Source organism: Sturnira hondurensis, unplaced genomic scaffold, assembly GCF_014824575.4.
Source record: "Sturnira hondurensis isolate 20B ecotype Veracruz unplaced genomic scaffold, ASM1482457v3 Scaffold0021143, whole genome shotgun sequence".
Classification (NCBI taxonomy): domain Eukaryota; kingdom Metazoa; phylum Chordata; class Mammalia; order Chiroptera; family Phyllostomidae; genus Sturnira; species Sturnira hondurensis.
The window spans coordinates 31,676,671-31,694,580 of NW_028093774.1; the positions used below are offsets into that span (position 1 = coordinate 31,676,671).

General features: G+C 41.4%; 1 protein-coding gene across 1 annotated transcript; it reads left to right on the forward strand.

Moving 5' to 3' along the window:
- The first annotated feature begins 1,275 nt into the window (after positions 1 to 1,275).
- Positions 1,276 to 17,492, forward strand: DHRS7 (dehydrogenase/reductase 7). The gene is made up of 7 exons (XM_037031292.1): positions 1,276 to 1,475; positions 7,482 to 7,634; positions 9,570 to 9,676; positions 10,146 to 10,385; positions 12,915 to 13,037; positions 14,465 to 14,680; positions 17,267 to 17,492. The coding sequence occupies exons 1-7, from the start codon at positions 1,343 to 1,345 to the stop codon at positions 17,306 to 17,308; spliced, it is 1,014 nt and encodes a 337-aa protein (XP_036887187.1). The 5' UTR covers positions 1,276 to 1,342; the 3' UTR covers positions 17,309 to 17,492.
- Positions 17,493 to 17,910: the final 418 nt, after the last annotated feature.

Sequence of the window (17,910 nt, forward strand, 5' to 3'; positions counted from 1 at the left end):
CTAGAGCTGACAGATCAGGGGATCATATTGTTTGGGTGGGTTTCCCCCAGTCCTGGCCTGCTGTTCCACCTCCCACTGCCATGGTTGCCCTTTGCAGCTCTGTTCCCCTCTCACCCTTGCAGCAACTGGAGTTTGTGATGGAGAGTCCAGTCTACCCATGGTATGGTCTGGCTTGCGCCACCAAATCTAACTCACCTCTTATAAATTTTACAGAAGGGGAAACAGGCTCAGAGGAAACTCTTAAGAGTTTTTGCACTGTGGTGAGATTTAGAGTGGTCTTTTTAAGGACCTGATTTTAAAAGTCATTCATCATAAAGTAAATAAAACCCTTATTGCAAAGGTGACAATCCAGTGAAGGTGACTCTTGAGCAGTATCATTCCAAGTTGTAAGGTTAGCTAGCTCACAGCTTCCTCAAGGATTCCCAAGCCATAACAATTCGGTTCATTACAATTTAACATTCTTATTGCTTTCACGTGTGAGGGGAACTCTATGGGTATAGAATATACAAGTTTATAAACAAACTCCCTTTCAGGTTGACATTTAAGAAATTATAATTATGGGAACAAAAAATAATAATGATAATAGTAATAATTACAAAAGAATGAACCACTGTGTACCAGCCTCTGTCCCATCACATGCACCTTCTCATTTAAATCCTCCTCCATATTCTTTGTGGGGACAGACAATGAAATAATTTAATCAGGCTCACTGGGGGGTACAGTTACTAAGTCCCGCTGGGTGGGCAAAGGTCCCCCACATCCGAGCTCCTAGCGCTAGTGCTCGTGGACAGTTACGGCCCAAACTGCACTTTCCCCTCCAGCAACTAGGCAAATGTGATTTGCACGGCGCTTCCGAATTTTAGTGGACATGGGGCCAATTTGACTCAGAAAGACTGGGTTAATTCGGCGGGGGTTGGGTGAGGTGAAAAACAATTTGGTTTGCTCGATTCCTGTAGTTAAAGAAGGATAACAAGAGGAGCCCGCGTCTTTCGGTTGAAATATTTGTGCTCTTTCTGTTGACACAACCAGAGCCTAGAAACCTATCCTCAAAACAACTGCTAAAGAATCGTTTTTTGATATTACGAATCCATGCCTTTTGTTCCAACTGCAACCCTTTACTGGACGCACACGCAGGAGGAACCAGTGTAGCAACTGCGGGGCGGGTGCTCTAGGCGCGACCTTCGGGCGCACCCCACGCCCACGCGAGCAGTCCGACTCCCAGAGGTGGCGCGGGACTGGGCGGAGCCTGGCGGCACCGCTCCCGAACGGGCGTGGAGGCGGCAGCATCCATCGTCTAGCGCCGCCGGTCTTCCTCCCGCGGAGCCGGGCGCGCGCGGCCGCCATGAGCTGGGACTTTCTGCTCTCGCTGCTGGCGCTGTTCGCGCTGCTGGCGTTCGTGGTGCAGCTGCTGCGCTTCCTGCGGGCTGATGGCGACCTGACCCTGCTGTGGGCCGAGTGGCAGGGGCGACGTCCAGGTGAGGACCCGCAGCCATCCCTCCAGTGTGGGAGGCCGGGCCCCCTGCGGCGGAGTCTGCGCTGCCGTCGCGTCTCTCTGGGTGGCGTGCAGCTTCCGAGTCGCAAGGCTGAGCCTTTTCCAGGGGCTGCGGGTGCGGGAGGAAGTGGTGATGCTGCCTTTAATCTGCTGTGCTGGTCGGCTGGACTTGCTTTGTCGCCAAAGTAATAGAATACTGGAATGGGCGGGCTCCCTCAGGGCCCTCGGTTCTTACCTGGCTCTCAGGGGTTCTGATGCGGTGTCGGAGGACGGTACTTGGAGTAGTGCGCGCGTTCCCCTGGTTTGTAAGGGAAACCCCTTTTGATGACAGGAGCTCCGTGTTTCTACTTGATGAAATTGTTTATCCACCACTTTTCACTCTCCTGGGGTTTTGAAATGGCAAAAGTTGAAATTCTCGAGAAAAAGAAGACCTAAACCTCTGTAAATTTAAGAAAAGGTTTTTATTTGGGCCAAATTGAGGACATGCCCGAGAGCAGAACTCCAAGAAGCCTTGAAACAGTTGACTTGGAAGAGTGTGGGCTGCTTATACAGGTAGAGGGGTAAGCGGGAAGTACACACATTTCAAAGATTAACAGTTTTACATCAGGTGGAAAGGATGTACAGGTAAGGCTGGGCTGTCCCCTGCTGGCACAGAGGAATCTGAAAATAGAGTTTGGAAACATTTATTCTTCAACGCAAACTTTTATCAGGATGCAGAAAGAGCAGGCAGTGCTTTCGATAATCATTTCTTTTTCATGTTGAAAAGTATACATGATTATGCCCATGACATGTATCCAGCAAAGAGTTTGAAAGGCTCTCTGGCTCCTTTAGTTACTGAGTTTTAGAGTAGTTAAAACATTCTTCCTTTCTCCATGTGACCTGGGCTTACCTACTTACTCATTGGAGTAGGTAAAAGTATATTCCTGAAAAGACCTGGACTGTGTTTTGATGGGAGTAAGAAAATTATTGTCATACTAGGGGTGTTCCTCCTGTCCCACGTGTGTCTGTGCCCTGTTTAATATTTGCTGGTGGTTAACTAACACATTCTCTGTACTCAGTATGTGTTACAAGGACTCATACAAAGTAGTCTTTGTTAATTTTACTTTCCAGGTAGAGAAACTAATATTCAGAGAAATTTAATGACCTGCCCAAAGATGTGCTTTGGATCCATAAGGGCTGGGGGAAGTAGGGTTTTGCTGGACCAAGTTTCCTGAAGGAAAAGACTCATCATGAAGAGGTTTGCTTGGGAGCGAGGTTATGCTTTTAAAATGGAGCCAGGAGAGAAGGGAAATGGTATTGCTTCTGTGGGTTGAGAATTGGTTCTTGGGGACCCAAAAGGAACCTGCAGGGATGTCCAAACTTTTGGCATCTCTGGGCTACACTGGAAGAAGAGTTGTCTTGGGCCACATTAAATACATTATGACATATAATCACAAACAAATCTAAATGTTTTAAGTAAAACTACGATTTTGTATTGGGCTGAATTCATAGCCATCCTGAGCTGCATGCGGCCCGTGGGCCACAGACTGGACACCCCTGAGAAGGTACAGTGTTTTGTGTCCCTAGAAAGCTGAACCCTACTTAACGAAATCTTTCCCCTTAGTTTTTCATTTTTGGTGGGACATGTGCAACACCGGCATTATTGACTTCATGGAAAATACAATACACATATGCAAGGTCAATGCTACAAAACCATGGCAAATTGATGGCTGTGATTGGCAGACTTTCTCTTGATGGTTTGCTCCATTTCAGCAAATAGAATGCACGTGCCTACTGGCTGCTTTGTGGAAGTTTGTGTTTGATCCTCAGTGCTTCTGGGTTAACTTGGATTTTGAGAATGACATGCAAATAGTTTGTATTTTATTATTTAGTTCTATACAAATTATTCAACCCACTAATTATGCCAAGCTCTGAAAAGGAAAAAGGTTTGTAATATCTAGCAGCCAGTTAAATTAAAAGTTATTTTCACATAGTAAGCAAATGTTAAAAGTTAAGGGGACTAAACATGAATTTTAACAAATTTATTTAATTTTTTTCAATGTTTTACTTTTGCTGGAAAAATAACAATTTTGGAGGATTTCTGAATAGATTTAATTACATTGCTATTATGTAGTTATGATTTGTTAACTTTCATATGTAGTTTAATACATTACTATTTATCTGAGTAATCACATTACATTAAAAGTTATTCAGCAAATACAGACATAAAGTTAAGTTAAATGCTAATAGTGTTTCATTTTTAACTTTTAATTTTTGAATTTAGCCATTCTTGCTGAAGAGTAAACTTTATAGAACATCTTAAATATAAGGCACAGATATATGTATAAACAGAGTGTATCAGCGGAATTACAATTCCATGGGGGGGTTGTTAGGGAAAAAAATAACAGGACCGCTGGGAGTGAGGGGTAGTGAAAAAAAGTGAAAAGACCACGAGGACAGACTCTGGTCCCAAAGTAGCTCAGATTGGAAAGATGGACAAACTCTTATCAAGATGATAAAAAATTATCCTCCTCATCTTCTCTAAAGGTTTATTATTTTTGTCACTTAAAATATAAATAATATGCTCACATAATTGAAAATTAAAAATATAAAAGATATACAGTGAAAAATAAAACTGTTTCCAGGTCTTGCCCCACCTCCTCAGTATGCCTCTCTGGAGACAACCACCATGTCCCACCGTTTATATGTTCTTCCAGAGAAGTTCTCCGCATTTCTAAGCATATATCTCACATGGTGACATTTAAGGGTGACTAATTTTAGATATTGCACGTTGATCCAGAAAAAATATCTGGCACAAGTCCAGAGCAGGGCAACTCTCAACAGCAGCCCGGGTGAGGAACATCAGGTTTTACTTGACAGGAAGCTCAAAATGAGGCAACTGTGAAGTGAGTGCCAGAAAATTTAGGCAAGCCTGGGAAACATTTAGTGTCTTGAAACAGCAAACTGCCAACAACAACAGATGTCTTCTGTAACCTGGGTCAGCCTTTGTGCTGGGCATTGGGGACACGGCAGCGACTGGTCCAGCCACTGTCCAGGCCCTCACACAGGCTGTCTTCTGGGGAACAAGGGAAGCAATTTAGTCACCTCACCCTGCTCTGAACCGTACAGACCCTGTGGGAATCCTGTGTCCTGCTCTGGCCAACTCCCTTCAATAGGGACATTGACCAGCTAGAGCCTGAGCAGAGGGGTGGGAGCAGAAGAGTGAAGGAGAAACCTGATGCCATGTCATCTGCGGGAAGGTAGCAGCAATTGGAGGTGTTTATGTACCCTTAGAGAAGCAAGAGAGGAGAGAACTTAGGACAACGGTAACACCTGTCTTCAAGTGAATGAGGGGTTGTCATGTGCAAGGCAGGCTCCATCTATTCTTTCTGGTGTCACAAGGCGTCAGATGCTGGCGGGGAGAAGTTAAAGGCATAGCGCATCCGGGTAAGAATCTTTGAATGCCTTGAAGGATTAGACTGGTCCAAAAAAAGGAGTGAGTAATTGCCTCAGAGGTCACTAGCTTCCTCATCCTGTGAGGGAATTAAGTAGAGACTAGTCGACCTGAGGAGAGAATTCTCACACTGAGCTTGGAATTGAACTGTAAGTTTCTTTGAACTTCAAGAATGTGCTTTCAGAGGCTTTTTAAGGGAGGCCGTTGTATATACCAGATTCTGTGCAATTTGTAAATGTTGGTGCAAAAAAAAGTTTTCTTCCCCAGGAAGGTGCCAGAACTATAGGTGTACTAAGGTAAATGTGAGCCTGGGGATTTTCATGGTCGAATTTAAATAATATTTGCATTTGGGGGCAAAAATGAAATCTTTGTTAGTTCTATGCTGGTTAGTAAAGAGCTACAAACTCTATTTACCCCAGAGTCCAAGTTTTGCAGAACTGTGGATCAATGAGTGATGCAGACTTTGACCAGCAGTGTCCACAGTGTTGTGGATGAGATGGACAAATTCACACAGACCGCAGAAGTCCTGGGGAGAAAAAGGGACGGCACAGCTGCTCTCTGAGAAAGCATGTCTCGACCCTTGCCGGGACAGACTTTTATTGCTTTCTAATAGTGTACATCAAAGAAGGTTTTCATTCATTATGCTCAGGTTTGCTTTTGGTGATTACTTTTTACAGATAACAAAGGAAAGGATGTTACTGATTACTTCTTACAGATTAACAAGGAAAAAATGTTGCAAATGCAAGGGAATGACAAGAGTGATTGGTAAGGCTACACTCGTCCTTGGAAGAATTAGCACAGACTTCAGGAAGTTACTTTAAAGATATGCAGTAAACATTTCTGCTTCAACTCAGGGTGAACGAGTTTTAGCAAGAGCAAGCCTCAAAGCAGCCTGGGTACAATGCAGGCCTGGTTTCCCACGGGAAAGCTGATCTGTGGGTCTGGCTCCTATGTGCTGACCTGCGCCTGTCGATTTTCTGATAGGGCTGGGCTACATTTGCCATTCTACACGGATAGGTTCCCTATAATGAGTAGTTGATGAATGAAGAAATGACTCTTTGAATATACTCGTAGTTTTCTATTCCTGAGAAAATCCTTCAGGAAGGTGGCCCAGTTGTGCTCTTTCCATGATGTGAAAGCACATCATGTGATGGGAAAGCATCATAGCCCAGACATTGTAACAGGGATGTTTCCATCCTTGGTTCAGATTATTTACATGAAACCTCCTTTCCTGAGGACAAGTTGCTTTTTCTTGAATGGCTAAAAAAACAGTTGGGTTTTAAAACATTGGTTTTAAAATATGGGCATCATATGCTAGTGGTCAGAGTGTGGCCTTTGGAGTGAGATATACCTGGGCTCATATCTCAGCTCTGCTAGGGATCTTGGGTGTTTATTCAGTGGTTATTTGTGGAGTCCCATCTATATCACAGTGTGCTAGGCACTGAGGACATAGTAGGAACAAGGAACAAGGCAGGCAGAACAAGGCAGCCATAAGGAAGTTTGTAGTCTAATGGGATAAATTAATTTCTGTAACCTTCAGTTTCCTTTTTTATAAAATTGAGATAATCCATAGTTCATAAGGTTCTTGTGAGGGTTTCAATAAGATAATGTTTTTAAAAACACATAGGAAGTAATGGAAAAATGTTAAGCCATTATAGTTAGTAACCTCATTGCCCCTGGCTGGAGAAATTGAAACACACAAATTAGTGAGTGAATATCTTACGTTTTGCTGCCAAAAGTCATCTGTTGAAGATTTTTAGCAACGATTCTTAGTTGACATTTTATTAAGCACTGAGTATGTGTCAGACCCTGCTGTGAGAACCCTGCCCGTTTTAACCTGTTCCTCTCAACAATTCTGTGGCAGACTTTCTACTATTTTCTAGTTGTAGGAAGTTGAGGTTCTGAGTTCTCACATAGGTGTATGTCACTGCTATGTACTGGAGCTGGGTTTTGAACCCCGGGCCGCTTCTGGAGCCCATACCGTCAACCTGACAGGTTCCAGGATCACTTGACTAAGTAGTAAACCAGTCTCCTGATTTTTTTTTTTTCATTGGTTTAAAGTTTCCTGGTAGGTTAGGGTGGACATATAGCTGTTGTATATGGAAATTATCTTTCATTTATTTTACAAGTAAGACTTTTTGAAGATCTTCTTTCTTTTTTAAAGATTTTATTTATTTACTTTTAGAGAGAGGGGAAGAGAGGGAGAAAGAGGGAGAGAAACATCAATGTTGGAGGCATCTATGCACTGCCTCTCCATCACCCCGGACTGTGGACCTGGCGCACAACCCAGGTCAAACTCATTTTCCTGGTTTTTAACTTCCCTAATTGAAAACCAGAAATGTGTATGTTAAGTGACACCTGGTTTGCTATTTTTGACAAATGACAGGTATTTTAATAAACAAGGCACACAGGAACATTGCATCATAGTGACTCACGTTATACCCTCATTAATTGGTGGTATTGCTTAAAACACTTCTTTTTCTTTGCTAGTCTTTGGATATGGGTGGTAATTCACAGCTTATTTTCTTCCTTCCACCCTCACTCTTTTCTCAACAGAATGGGAGCTGACGGACATGGTGGTGTGGGTGACTGGAGCATCGAGTGGGATTGGTGAGGAGCTGGCTTACCAGCTGTCTAAACTAGGAGTGTCCTTGGTGCTGTCGGCCAGGAGAGTGCAGGAGCTGGAAAGGGTGAAAAGAAGGTGCCTTGGTAAGTAGATCTAAATACAGCAGCTGTGCTTCCTGGAAATAAATCAGAATCCACATTCTGAATACAGTTTGGGGAATTTCAGCAGGGAGAGTGGGATTTTCTCAGACAGCACAGCCTGGGTCCAAATGTTCTGAGTGTTTGACCTGAGTCCTCTTCCTTTCATCATCTCTTAATTGGCAGCCCTGGCCTTTCTCTTCTCTTTTCCTGACACATTTCTACTTTTTAATTTTTTTTTAAAGATTTTATTTATTTTTCTTTAGAGGGGAAGGGAAGGAGAGAGAGGGAGAGAAATATCAATGTATGGTTGCCTCTCATGCGTCCCCTGCTGGGAACTGGCCTGCAACCCAGGCGTGTGCCCTGACTGGGAATCGAACTGCGATCGTCTGGTTCGCAGGCCCGTGCTCAATCCACTGAGCTACACCAGCCAGGGCTACTTTTTAATTTTTTTAAATTGCACTGCCTCTTGGTGTTTGGGAGTGACCACCAATTCTCTCAAATGTTGGTGGGTTTTTAGAAACCAAATAAATGCCTTATATTTTTGTCTTAAAGAAGGAATAGTTTGATTCTTATGTATGACATACAGGTATGTAACCATAGAAATTGAATTAGAAAGGATCCTGACTCATTTAGGTAAAATGTCAGATACTGTAGTCATGTGGGATGGCATAAGATTTCTGTTATAAAGAATGAAAGAATAGGTAGTGAATTAAGCTTAAAAAAGGCAACTTGAGATAGTATTTTTCATGTCAATATATAGTGCAACAAAGTTTATTTTTGTTCCAGTTTTAGTGTGGTTATGTTCACATTGAAAGCAGCCGGAGGTATATAAAGTTATTATTTAGTATCTAAACTGAGATAATTTTGAATTTTCCAGCAGACCATTTTTTTGGTCATCTACCTGTCATTCAGTAGAAATCTTTCTTTCACTTTGCTGATGGGACTAACTATCCAGGAATGAATGTTAGTTCCCAAAGTCCTAAGGGCTGTTGCGTTCTTCCCTGGGCTGTTCCTTGCAGCAGTTGCCCTGCTGGGAAGACCTGCACGGGCAGAGGTGAACCATGTCAGCATTTCCGAGGTGGAACGAGGCTGGATGTTTTCCTTGTATCTGCCAGACAACTGGTACAAACTTTTTTCTTTCTTTTAAAACTGTTAATGTTTCACAGTTTACTCCTTTGTCCATCAGCCTTTATACATCTGATGTTTTCTCTACTTGCTTGTTTTCTTATTGGCATTACTTGTACTCCAAGGTTAGAGTTCAAGACAATTAATTTCAGTGTTTTTTTCTTTTTTAATGGACAGAAATAGAGAGGGCCATTACAGCCCAGCATGATTCTTGGTTGGGAATTCCAGGATTCTCTACGTCCCCATGTTTGCCTCCTGGAATCCTCAGCCTCCGGAAGGAAAGCTGTCATGCCAGTCGGGCTTGAGCTTCTCACTGGTCTTAAGCATAAAGTTTGTTTTTCAATATGTGAAAAAGAGCAACTGATGCTGTGAACCTGTCATAATACAAAAGTATTTCTGTACTTTAAAGAAATTGCTTCAAAACTTGTGCTTTTTTTTTTTTTACCATGTAGTATAGTCTTGATTTCCTCTAGCCTGTTCCAATGTTAGACTGTTTATATAGACTACTATATGAACAGTCTGACTTTCATAGTCTACTCTAGCTACTTCCCATGAAGAGACACCTAACTCTAGGTGAGTGGAGGAGAGCCCTTCTCCTTCCCGTGTCCCCAGCCAGCTTGTTGTCTGATACGATGTTGCCGTATGGCCACCAGTCCTCTTGATCACTGAGAGACTCTCCTGCAGGGCCACTCAGAAGTGAGTTTGTTGCCAAGTCTGATTGTAAGGATGGGTGTTAGATTTAATGTGAGTGGCAGGGAGCTTGAATGAACTATTGCGTGACTTCCACACTAATTTTTAAGTGTCTTTATTTAGAGAATGGGAATTTAAAAGAAAAAGATATACTTGTTTTGCCCCTTGACCTGACTGATGTAAGTTCACACGAAGTGGCTACCAAAACCGTTCTCCAGGAGTTTGGTAAAGTAAGTAGCATTTTGAATTGATAAGTCTTGCTTTGAAGTAGTTGCAAGAGTGATTCCCATCTGTGGTGCTGTCATTAAAAGGGCTTTAGGCAAATGGGTCCATGCAGTGAGATCAGGGCTTGTGAGTTGGGCCTCTTAATTTCTGAGTCTTTGGCTTTGTGTAATTACTACTTTTCATAATTTAACAAGTACTAACCCCTCCATAAAGAACAAAAGAAGCTAGAACCTCAGTGCCTTTTATTTTTATAACACTCGCTACTTTCCATAAAGAGTCACCTAAAATAGGAATTAATTCCACAGGTGAATCCTGTTTTTTTTAAAAATATTTTTATTTCTGACTTTTGGAAATACACCATTCTGATTCAGTGATTCTTCAAGTTAACAATATAAGTAGTCAGCCCTAGGTATTCCATCAATCTCCATTACAGGTCATCCCCAAAGTGTCCCTTTTCTGATTTTATTTAACTAGATCGACATTCTGGTCAACAATGGTGGAAGATCCCAGCGTTCTCTCTTTGTGGAAACCAGCCTGGATGTCTACAAGGAGCTCATAATGCTTAACTACTTAGGGACAGTGTCCTTGACAATGTGCGTTCTGCCTCACATGATCGAGAGGAAGCAAGGAAAGATCGTTACTGTGAATAGCTTCATGGGTATCCTATCTGTGCCCGTTTCTACTGGGTACTGTGCCAGCAAACACGCTCTTCGGGTAAGGCTGCTCAAACTGACTTGCACAGAACTGACCTCAATGTACACAGGGGATATGGCCCCCACTGTAAGAGGTTATTGGAACTATGCAGTGATGCAGAGAGACAGAGACTCAAGGAGGTCTTTGATAGAGGACATTCCCAGAAGATGCCTAAAAAGACTTGAACCTCACATGCCTTTTTCTAATTCAACAAACATGTACTGAGTACCTGCAACTATGCCATGCGCTGCAGCAGATCCTGGGGATAGAAAAATGACGAGATACGGTCCCCACCCTCAAGAATTGTATAGTCTAGTCAACATATCACCCTTTGCTTTTTCCTCATTTCTACCACATCTTCATGGCACATTTGGGGTCTGCCCCTGATTTCTTCATATACTTTGGGGTGTAGTATTCCTCCCTACTCCTGGGACTTCTTTTTCCTCCCCCCTTCTACCCCTTTTAGGTGGGGTTTATTTTACCTGGCCTAAATGTATAAGCACATCAGAAACAGGAACCACCCACTAGAGGATCTGCCTTGTGCTTCATAGCCCTGCTGGGACCAGCTTTGACTGTCTTTACCCTGGGTTTATTGGAAGAAGACAGTCCAGTCAATGCAGAGGATAGGAGAGAAGCTTGATTTGGTTTGCTTAACTTTTGAGTTGTCAGTATTAGAAATGAGTGAATTTTTAATGTTGGGTAAGAGTGGATGTGAAGAAATGTTTTTAAACTGTAACATGGAAAAAATTAAGTCATATGGCCAAGAGGAGAAGAATGATTAAAGACTTCTAATTTGTAGTTAATGCCGTTGAAGGTCAGTTCACAGAGAATGTTTCGCTGTTGGAATAATGAGACGGATAGGTGAATGATCATCAATTTCAGGAAAATGTGAAGATTTGGTTCCTTGGGACATCCTTTCTGTTATGAAAAGCAGACAGTGAGGAAAGGGACTGCTACGTGATGATTTCCTCATATTTGGCAACAGGGCATCAGTCCCTTCCTGCAGAGCAGCTGGGCAACTCGGAGGCTGGTAGGTGAGGGAAGGCGGCTCCCCCTTCTGTTTGGCACCAAGTGTGTCGTACGTAAGACGTGCAGGAGGCCCTCAGACACAATGTGAGTTGTCTGGCCTGCCCTCCAGGACTCACCGTTCTATTGCTGGCTTTGATCCTCTGACACAATGTGTCAGATAAAGGCTCTTTGAAGAGCATATTTCCTTGTCAGATGCCCAGTGAGCTATAGAGGGAACTTGTTTATCAATGAAAAGTTCACACTATCACGTTATACTAGATGTGACTTCAAACAGGAAGAGATTTTAGTGTCTCGTGTACTGGCTCTTATGGTGTCTCTCCTCTCTCCTCTTTGCTAAAGAGTGGCAGAAAGTTAAGGGTATGGGAGTTCCTTCCTTTAGAAAGCCTTTTTCCTGTCCATCAGAGTTAGACACTGGCAGCATGAATCTTCATAGGCCCTGTGTTTTTGTTAGGGGTCAGAGTTAAGGGCTGATACCTATTTAACGTTGTTAGATCATAAATAAATGTACCCTGCGGGTTAGCTCTTCAGGCTTTTCAATAGTTAACTCAGTTTATAACAATGTAATCTTGGGCCATTTCCCAAATTAGGAAAAGAGATTAGGGAAAGTAGATGTTTACTCCCTGTTTGGTTTAGAAGTGGCAAGTGTATTTAAGTCTAGAAGGTCTTACTGTCCAGAAAAGATGAATGTTGGCTGAAACTAATTGTTAAACTAGTAATAAATAGAAAAGGTTGATTGATTGATGGATTGATTCATTCCTCCCTCCCTCCTTCCCTCCCCCCTCCTTCCCTCCCTCCCTTCCTTCCCTCCTTCCTTATCTGAGGACATGTTCACTGATTTTAGAGAGAGAGGAAAGGGGGCAGAGAGGAAGAGAGACAGACAGACAGACACTGATGTGAAACAGAAACATCAATTGGTTGCCTCCTGTACATGCCCCAACTAGGGATCAGACCTGCAACCTTTCTATGTCTGGGATGACCCTCCAACCAACTGAGCCACCTGGCTAGGGCTGAATTCTTTCTCCACGAGAGTTTCTGTTAAGTACTAATCATGCCCCCCCCCCCCCGACCACCCGACCCAATGCTGGCACCATTAGACCACTTTGAGAAATAAGAAGAAACCAAACCTGAGTGATTCTCAGTGGAGAACACGCACCCCTTTTGGAGTGAGATACGGGGATTGGTGTAAAGCGTGTGTATCAGAATCTCCAGGGGGTATTTTTTCACCTATCCAGTGCTTGCCCACCTTAAAAATCACTGATGGTATGATCCACCACTACCAAACAGGTGAACCATTCATACCTGGAAAGAGCTGAAAATGCTATTCTAGATGGCCTCCAGTTTTATGGTTAAAAATACCTAATAAAGTTGCACAATCACATTTCCCGTTAGTCGCGCATTTCAGAACGTGTTTTGATAATGTGTTGCCATTGTCCTTCATAGTTGAAGAACTATGTAGGTATTAATTTGCTTAAACATGAGATGTATGTCTGTAATTATCTGCTTTTTTATTTTGTCTACTAGGGTTTTTTTAATAGCCTTCGAGCTGAACTTGTCGAATACTCAGGCATAGTAGTGTCTAACGTGTTCCCAGGACCTGTGCAATCGAATATTGTGAAGAATGCCCTAACTAATGATGTCACACAGGTAAAAAATTCTAGTTGGGATATAGTTTGAATGCTTTAGTAGTTATGTATTGGTGTTACATCACTATGTCTCAGGGTTTTGTGACTTATTTCCAAACTATAAATCATGGCATAAGGAAAATTGTGAAAGTTAGCTGATAGTGTTTTGATAGCCAGTTTTAATAAAGGCTAAAGAAATTGTTGGATAAGTAATCCACTGTTATGGGATTAAAAAAAACCATTTTCTACCCATTCACAAAGTATAGCAATACCGAAAGGCTCTGTGTGGCCGAATTTTAGTATATTAAACATACTGTGCTTTTAAAGAGGAATTGCATGAAGGAGCTTAGAGAAAGCCTTGTTCTGTTATGGTAATTTTAGGTTAGCTTCACCCCGGCCGGTGCTGCCCTCAGCTCAGATTGCACAGCGTGATTTTTCAATGAATAGCAAATGTCTGACAAAGACTCCAGTCCCTCAGTAATACAAAATCCCTCTAAAGGCCACGAAACTTTCCTTTTTCTCCATTAAGGTCTATTTCTACTGCGACATCAATCTGTATATGTTGCTATGTAAATGATCCTAGATATAATTTATATTTTCCACACTTCCTGTGGAGGCTCTAAGGCAAATTGAATGATCATCCAACCGTAGCAATCAAGGGACTTAGAATGTAGATGTGGTTATTTTAATGATCTGTGTGAGTGCAGATGAGTTACTATCTTTCTGGGCCTCAGTTTATTTATTTATAGAATGATAGTGGGTTGACTAACCGTAGTGGATATGCCCAGTATGGAGAAACCACTTTTATCTTTTTCCTCCATTTCAACCTCATGGACTCTTATGGAGTTTTTTTAAAGATTTTTTTTTGAGGATGTGTTTATTGTTTTTAGAGAGAGGAAGGGGGAGAGAGAGAGGGCGAGACAGCCACAGACAGCAGCGTGAGAGAGAAACATTGATTGGTTGCTTCCTGTATGCACCTCGACCTGGGGATCAAACCCGAAACCTAGGTGTGTGCCCCGACTGACAACCTTTTGTGCATGGGACCGCACTCAACCAAGTGAGCCATCCAGCCAGGGCTGGACTCTTTACGTGTTAATAGAATTTAATTTGTTAAATGTATGTACGAATTTGCTTAAAGATTTTTATTGCTAAAGTGATATATGATTATCCTAAAGTACATTAAGATGATACAATTCTCATTAAAAGCAGAGAACCTTCATCTTTTAGTTAGCCTGCACAGTCTTATCTGGTAAGTGTATACGATTCCTGTTAGGCTTTTTGAAATATTGTACACACCTGTTAGTACCTATGGGAGACTCCTAGGCAGTATGAGGTCACATAAAAGAGTCACTCAACTAGATGACTTCTGGGTCCTTTCTAGCTTTAAAGTTTTATGAAATGCCTTAGATAAACACTCAGCATTCACTTCATCTTTAAAATGTTTCTTAGTCTGTAGGTAGCGACCCAGACCAGCCCAACAAGATGGCCACCAGCCGTTGTGCACGGCTGATGCTGGTCAGCATGGCCAATGACCTGAAAGAAGTTTGGATCGGAGAGCAGCCTTTTCTGTTGGTGGTATATTTGTGGCAATATATGCCAACTTGGGGCATATGGCTAATGAACAGACTGGGAAAGAAAATCATTGCGAACTTTAAGGGTGGTCTGGTAAGAACAATTTACACATTTCTTAATACATATCAAACTTGTAGGGAAGCATGACATTTTCTAGTGCTTAAAAACTTTTCTTAATCCTCTACTAATCTCATGGTATCAATACAAAAGATATAAAGAGTATTCTATCCCTCATGCTTATCTGTTGGCTTATTATAAATTACTCCTGGTCTTGGAGAAAGAAGTTTACTTCAAGGTAAAGTCAAAACAAAGATTGTCATTTTTTTCTTTTACACGTACTGTTTGACCAGCTGTCTGCCGAATGCCCTTCTCACAAACTCCCACTCACCCTACGGAACAGCTCTGGTGCCGCCTCCCCGGGTTGATACCTGGCCTCCCGTCCCATTTCTCCCCAGAACTGTGTGCGTGCCAGCCCCGTGCTTACCTCTGTTGAAGCGCTCGTGCTGTTAAAGCTGATGCAGCCTCACCGGGCCGTACTGGCTCCTTTGCACTGATGCAGAAACGCTCTGCACATCCGAGATGTGCCTGTGCCTGTGTCTAAAAATAGGCGGATCGTTCATTCTCTCAACACTCCTCCTTGTAGAAAAGCGAAGAATATTATGAACTATTTCTGAGAAAATTCAGACCATCCAAGGAATTTAATGTGTATAAACAGCACAGGAAAGGTTAAGGAATGAAGCCAAAAATTGTAGAGATGATTACACAAAGAAAGGTTACTTTTGTGGATGGTTTTTATTGTTGAAGCGTTTCTTCCAGTGATACTACCTTCTTACAGAAGTAGTAGGAAACAGAATTGTAAGGTGGGATTACCATGTGTATAACCTACCACTAGTTAAGCAATCCATGAATTGTTGGATGTTTAATTTGCTCCAACTTTCTGCAGGACAGTAAAAATGAATTAGTGAAAAAGGCAAAAATGCTTAAAACAAAATGCTGCACTAACCCATCCAGAGCTTGAAAAATCATGAAGGTGGTGGGGAAGAGGGCATGGCTATACATTTGCTCCCAACTTGTACTGTGGACCCGTTTGCTTTGGGCCAAATCATGTGTAAGTGTTTGGGTAATACTGGGGCTTGGTAGTGTGGGATGGTTCCAAAGGTAGATCTTCATCAATGATTACATCTGAGTTTTAAGTTTGGAATATAGGTGACATGGTTGTGTTGTGCCCACTGATGGGTAAGAGTCGAGAGGGACATGCCACCTTACTAGTGAGGTGACACAGCATCCTGAAGCCAGGCCGCATGGGTTGAAATCCCAGTTTTGCCCTGTTCAGTCCCATGACCTCAGGCCAGTTAGTTCTCTGTCAGTAATGTCCCCATCTACAAAATGGAGATTAATGATGACAACAGCACCTAGTAATAGAATTGTCACAGGATTGAATGAGTTAATATGTGGAAAACTCTTAAAACACACTGTGGACTATTGTACTTATTAAGGATTAGCTGTTAATACTTTCATTTTGATGGTAAAAGGATATTGAACTAATAGATAGTGTGAACATTAAAGAGTTAAATAATATGGCAGAGAGACACATATAGAAATAATTGTTTCAGAGGGGAAAGAAGGACCAGGGTCTAGAGCTTCAGTCCCACTGTCACAGATGTTACAATGTTTTATTTTACACAATATTTAACTGTAAAATCTAAATGTTATTCAGTAAATCTAGCACTTGATGGTCTTTCTCTCCTTACCACTGTTTTGAATGTATTGCTTATTATGTGGTCTTACTGCTTTATCACTTTTTTAAATGATGCACTGGGCATCATTTCATTTCTCAGTACTATTTCTGAGACATCATACCTCATTCTTTATACAAAACCATTGGAACTTTTAAACACTGTTTCTCATTTTTTTAACTCAATTCTCTCCTCCCTGCTTCTTTCTTCCACATTGTTATTTCTATTTTATATACCCATCCCCTTATTGCAATTTGTTTATAACCTAACTTAAGAGAATACCAATATCGCTTTATGCCAGACTAAATGTACTTGGGAATAATACTTGAATTTGTTTCTGTCCTTTAGGCTAGGAACAGTATGTCTGGAACTTTGTTTTGGTAAATGTTTATTATTTTTAGAGATTAAGAACAATAGCTATATTCAATTTTATATTTTATTCTTCTGTCTTAGTGCAAATTCTTGGAAGTAGTAAATGCATGTGTTCCCAAATGAAATGTTACATCTTAGGGATGGTTGAGTTGCCTTGTTTAAAAGCAAAATACTCAAAAGTTCACAAATCATTTGAGAGTTATCTGTCAAATATTTCAATTCTAAATATTCTGATTCTTTGTAATTATTACGGCAAGTCAGTGTACGTATGATAGGCTGCTTCAGGAGAGTGATCAACAAAATGCATTAACAGAATGTTAATGTTCAGCATTAACAAAATGACATGAGCAGATGCTTATCCGTGATAGAAGAGATAACGATTCCAAGCTTATTCTGTAGATCTAGCATTAACTATGATTTTTATTCTAATTTAAGCATTTGCCCAGATTTTATCAATAAAAATTCTCAACAGTGAGTCATAATGATACAGTTCCTTAAAACAGAAGCAATTGTCAAAAACTGGGGTAAATACAGGGAGGGACTGATTCGTATTACTATCACTCTGTTACAGGGCACATTTTCTTTTAAAACCCAGAAGACAAAACATGACTGATGGAGTACTTGCATTTTCAAGCCACTGGAGGAAGAACCAGAAAACGTGAAAACAGCCATCTTCTCTTGAACAGAAGAATAACTTGTGATTTTACTTCTTAATAGATACGACTTTTTTTTCAACATGTAATAAACAACAAATAAAAGATTGCCATGAATCTTGCAATAAAGAGTAATACATACTACATTCTTGAAAAAAAAAGAGAGCATTTTAACATCCTGTAGCATTTATCCTTAAAATCTAGGTTATCGGAATGATAATCAAAGAATTACAGTAACCCATTTAACGTAAATGTATGGAATATTACACAAAGCTGAGTACTGAGTAATAAGCAGATATAAACACCTGTTATATGCCATTTGCTGTACTGAGGTGTTTTGTATTCATTTATTCCTTGTAACAGCACACTAAGGTAGGTGGTCATATCCACCTTTATAGATTAAAAATGAGGTGCCCAAAGCAAGTAGGTGTTGCTTTCCCAAGGTCACAAGGCTGGTAAGGGGTAAAGTCAAGATTAAACACCAGGAAGACTCCATCGGCAACTCCGTACTCTAATTTTACTTTAATTTTTAGCACCTTGCAGTAGCGAACGTGCATAGACC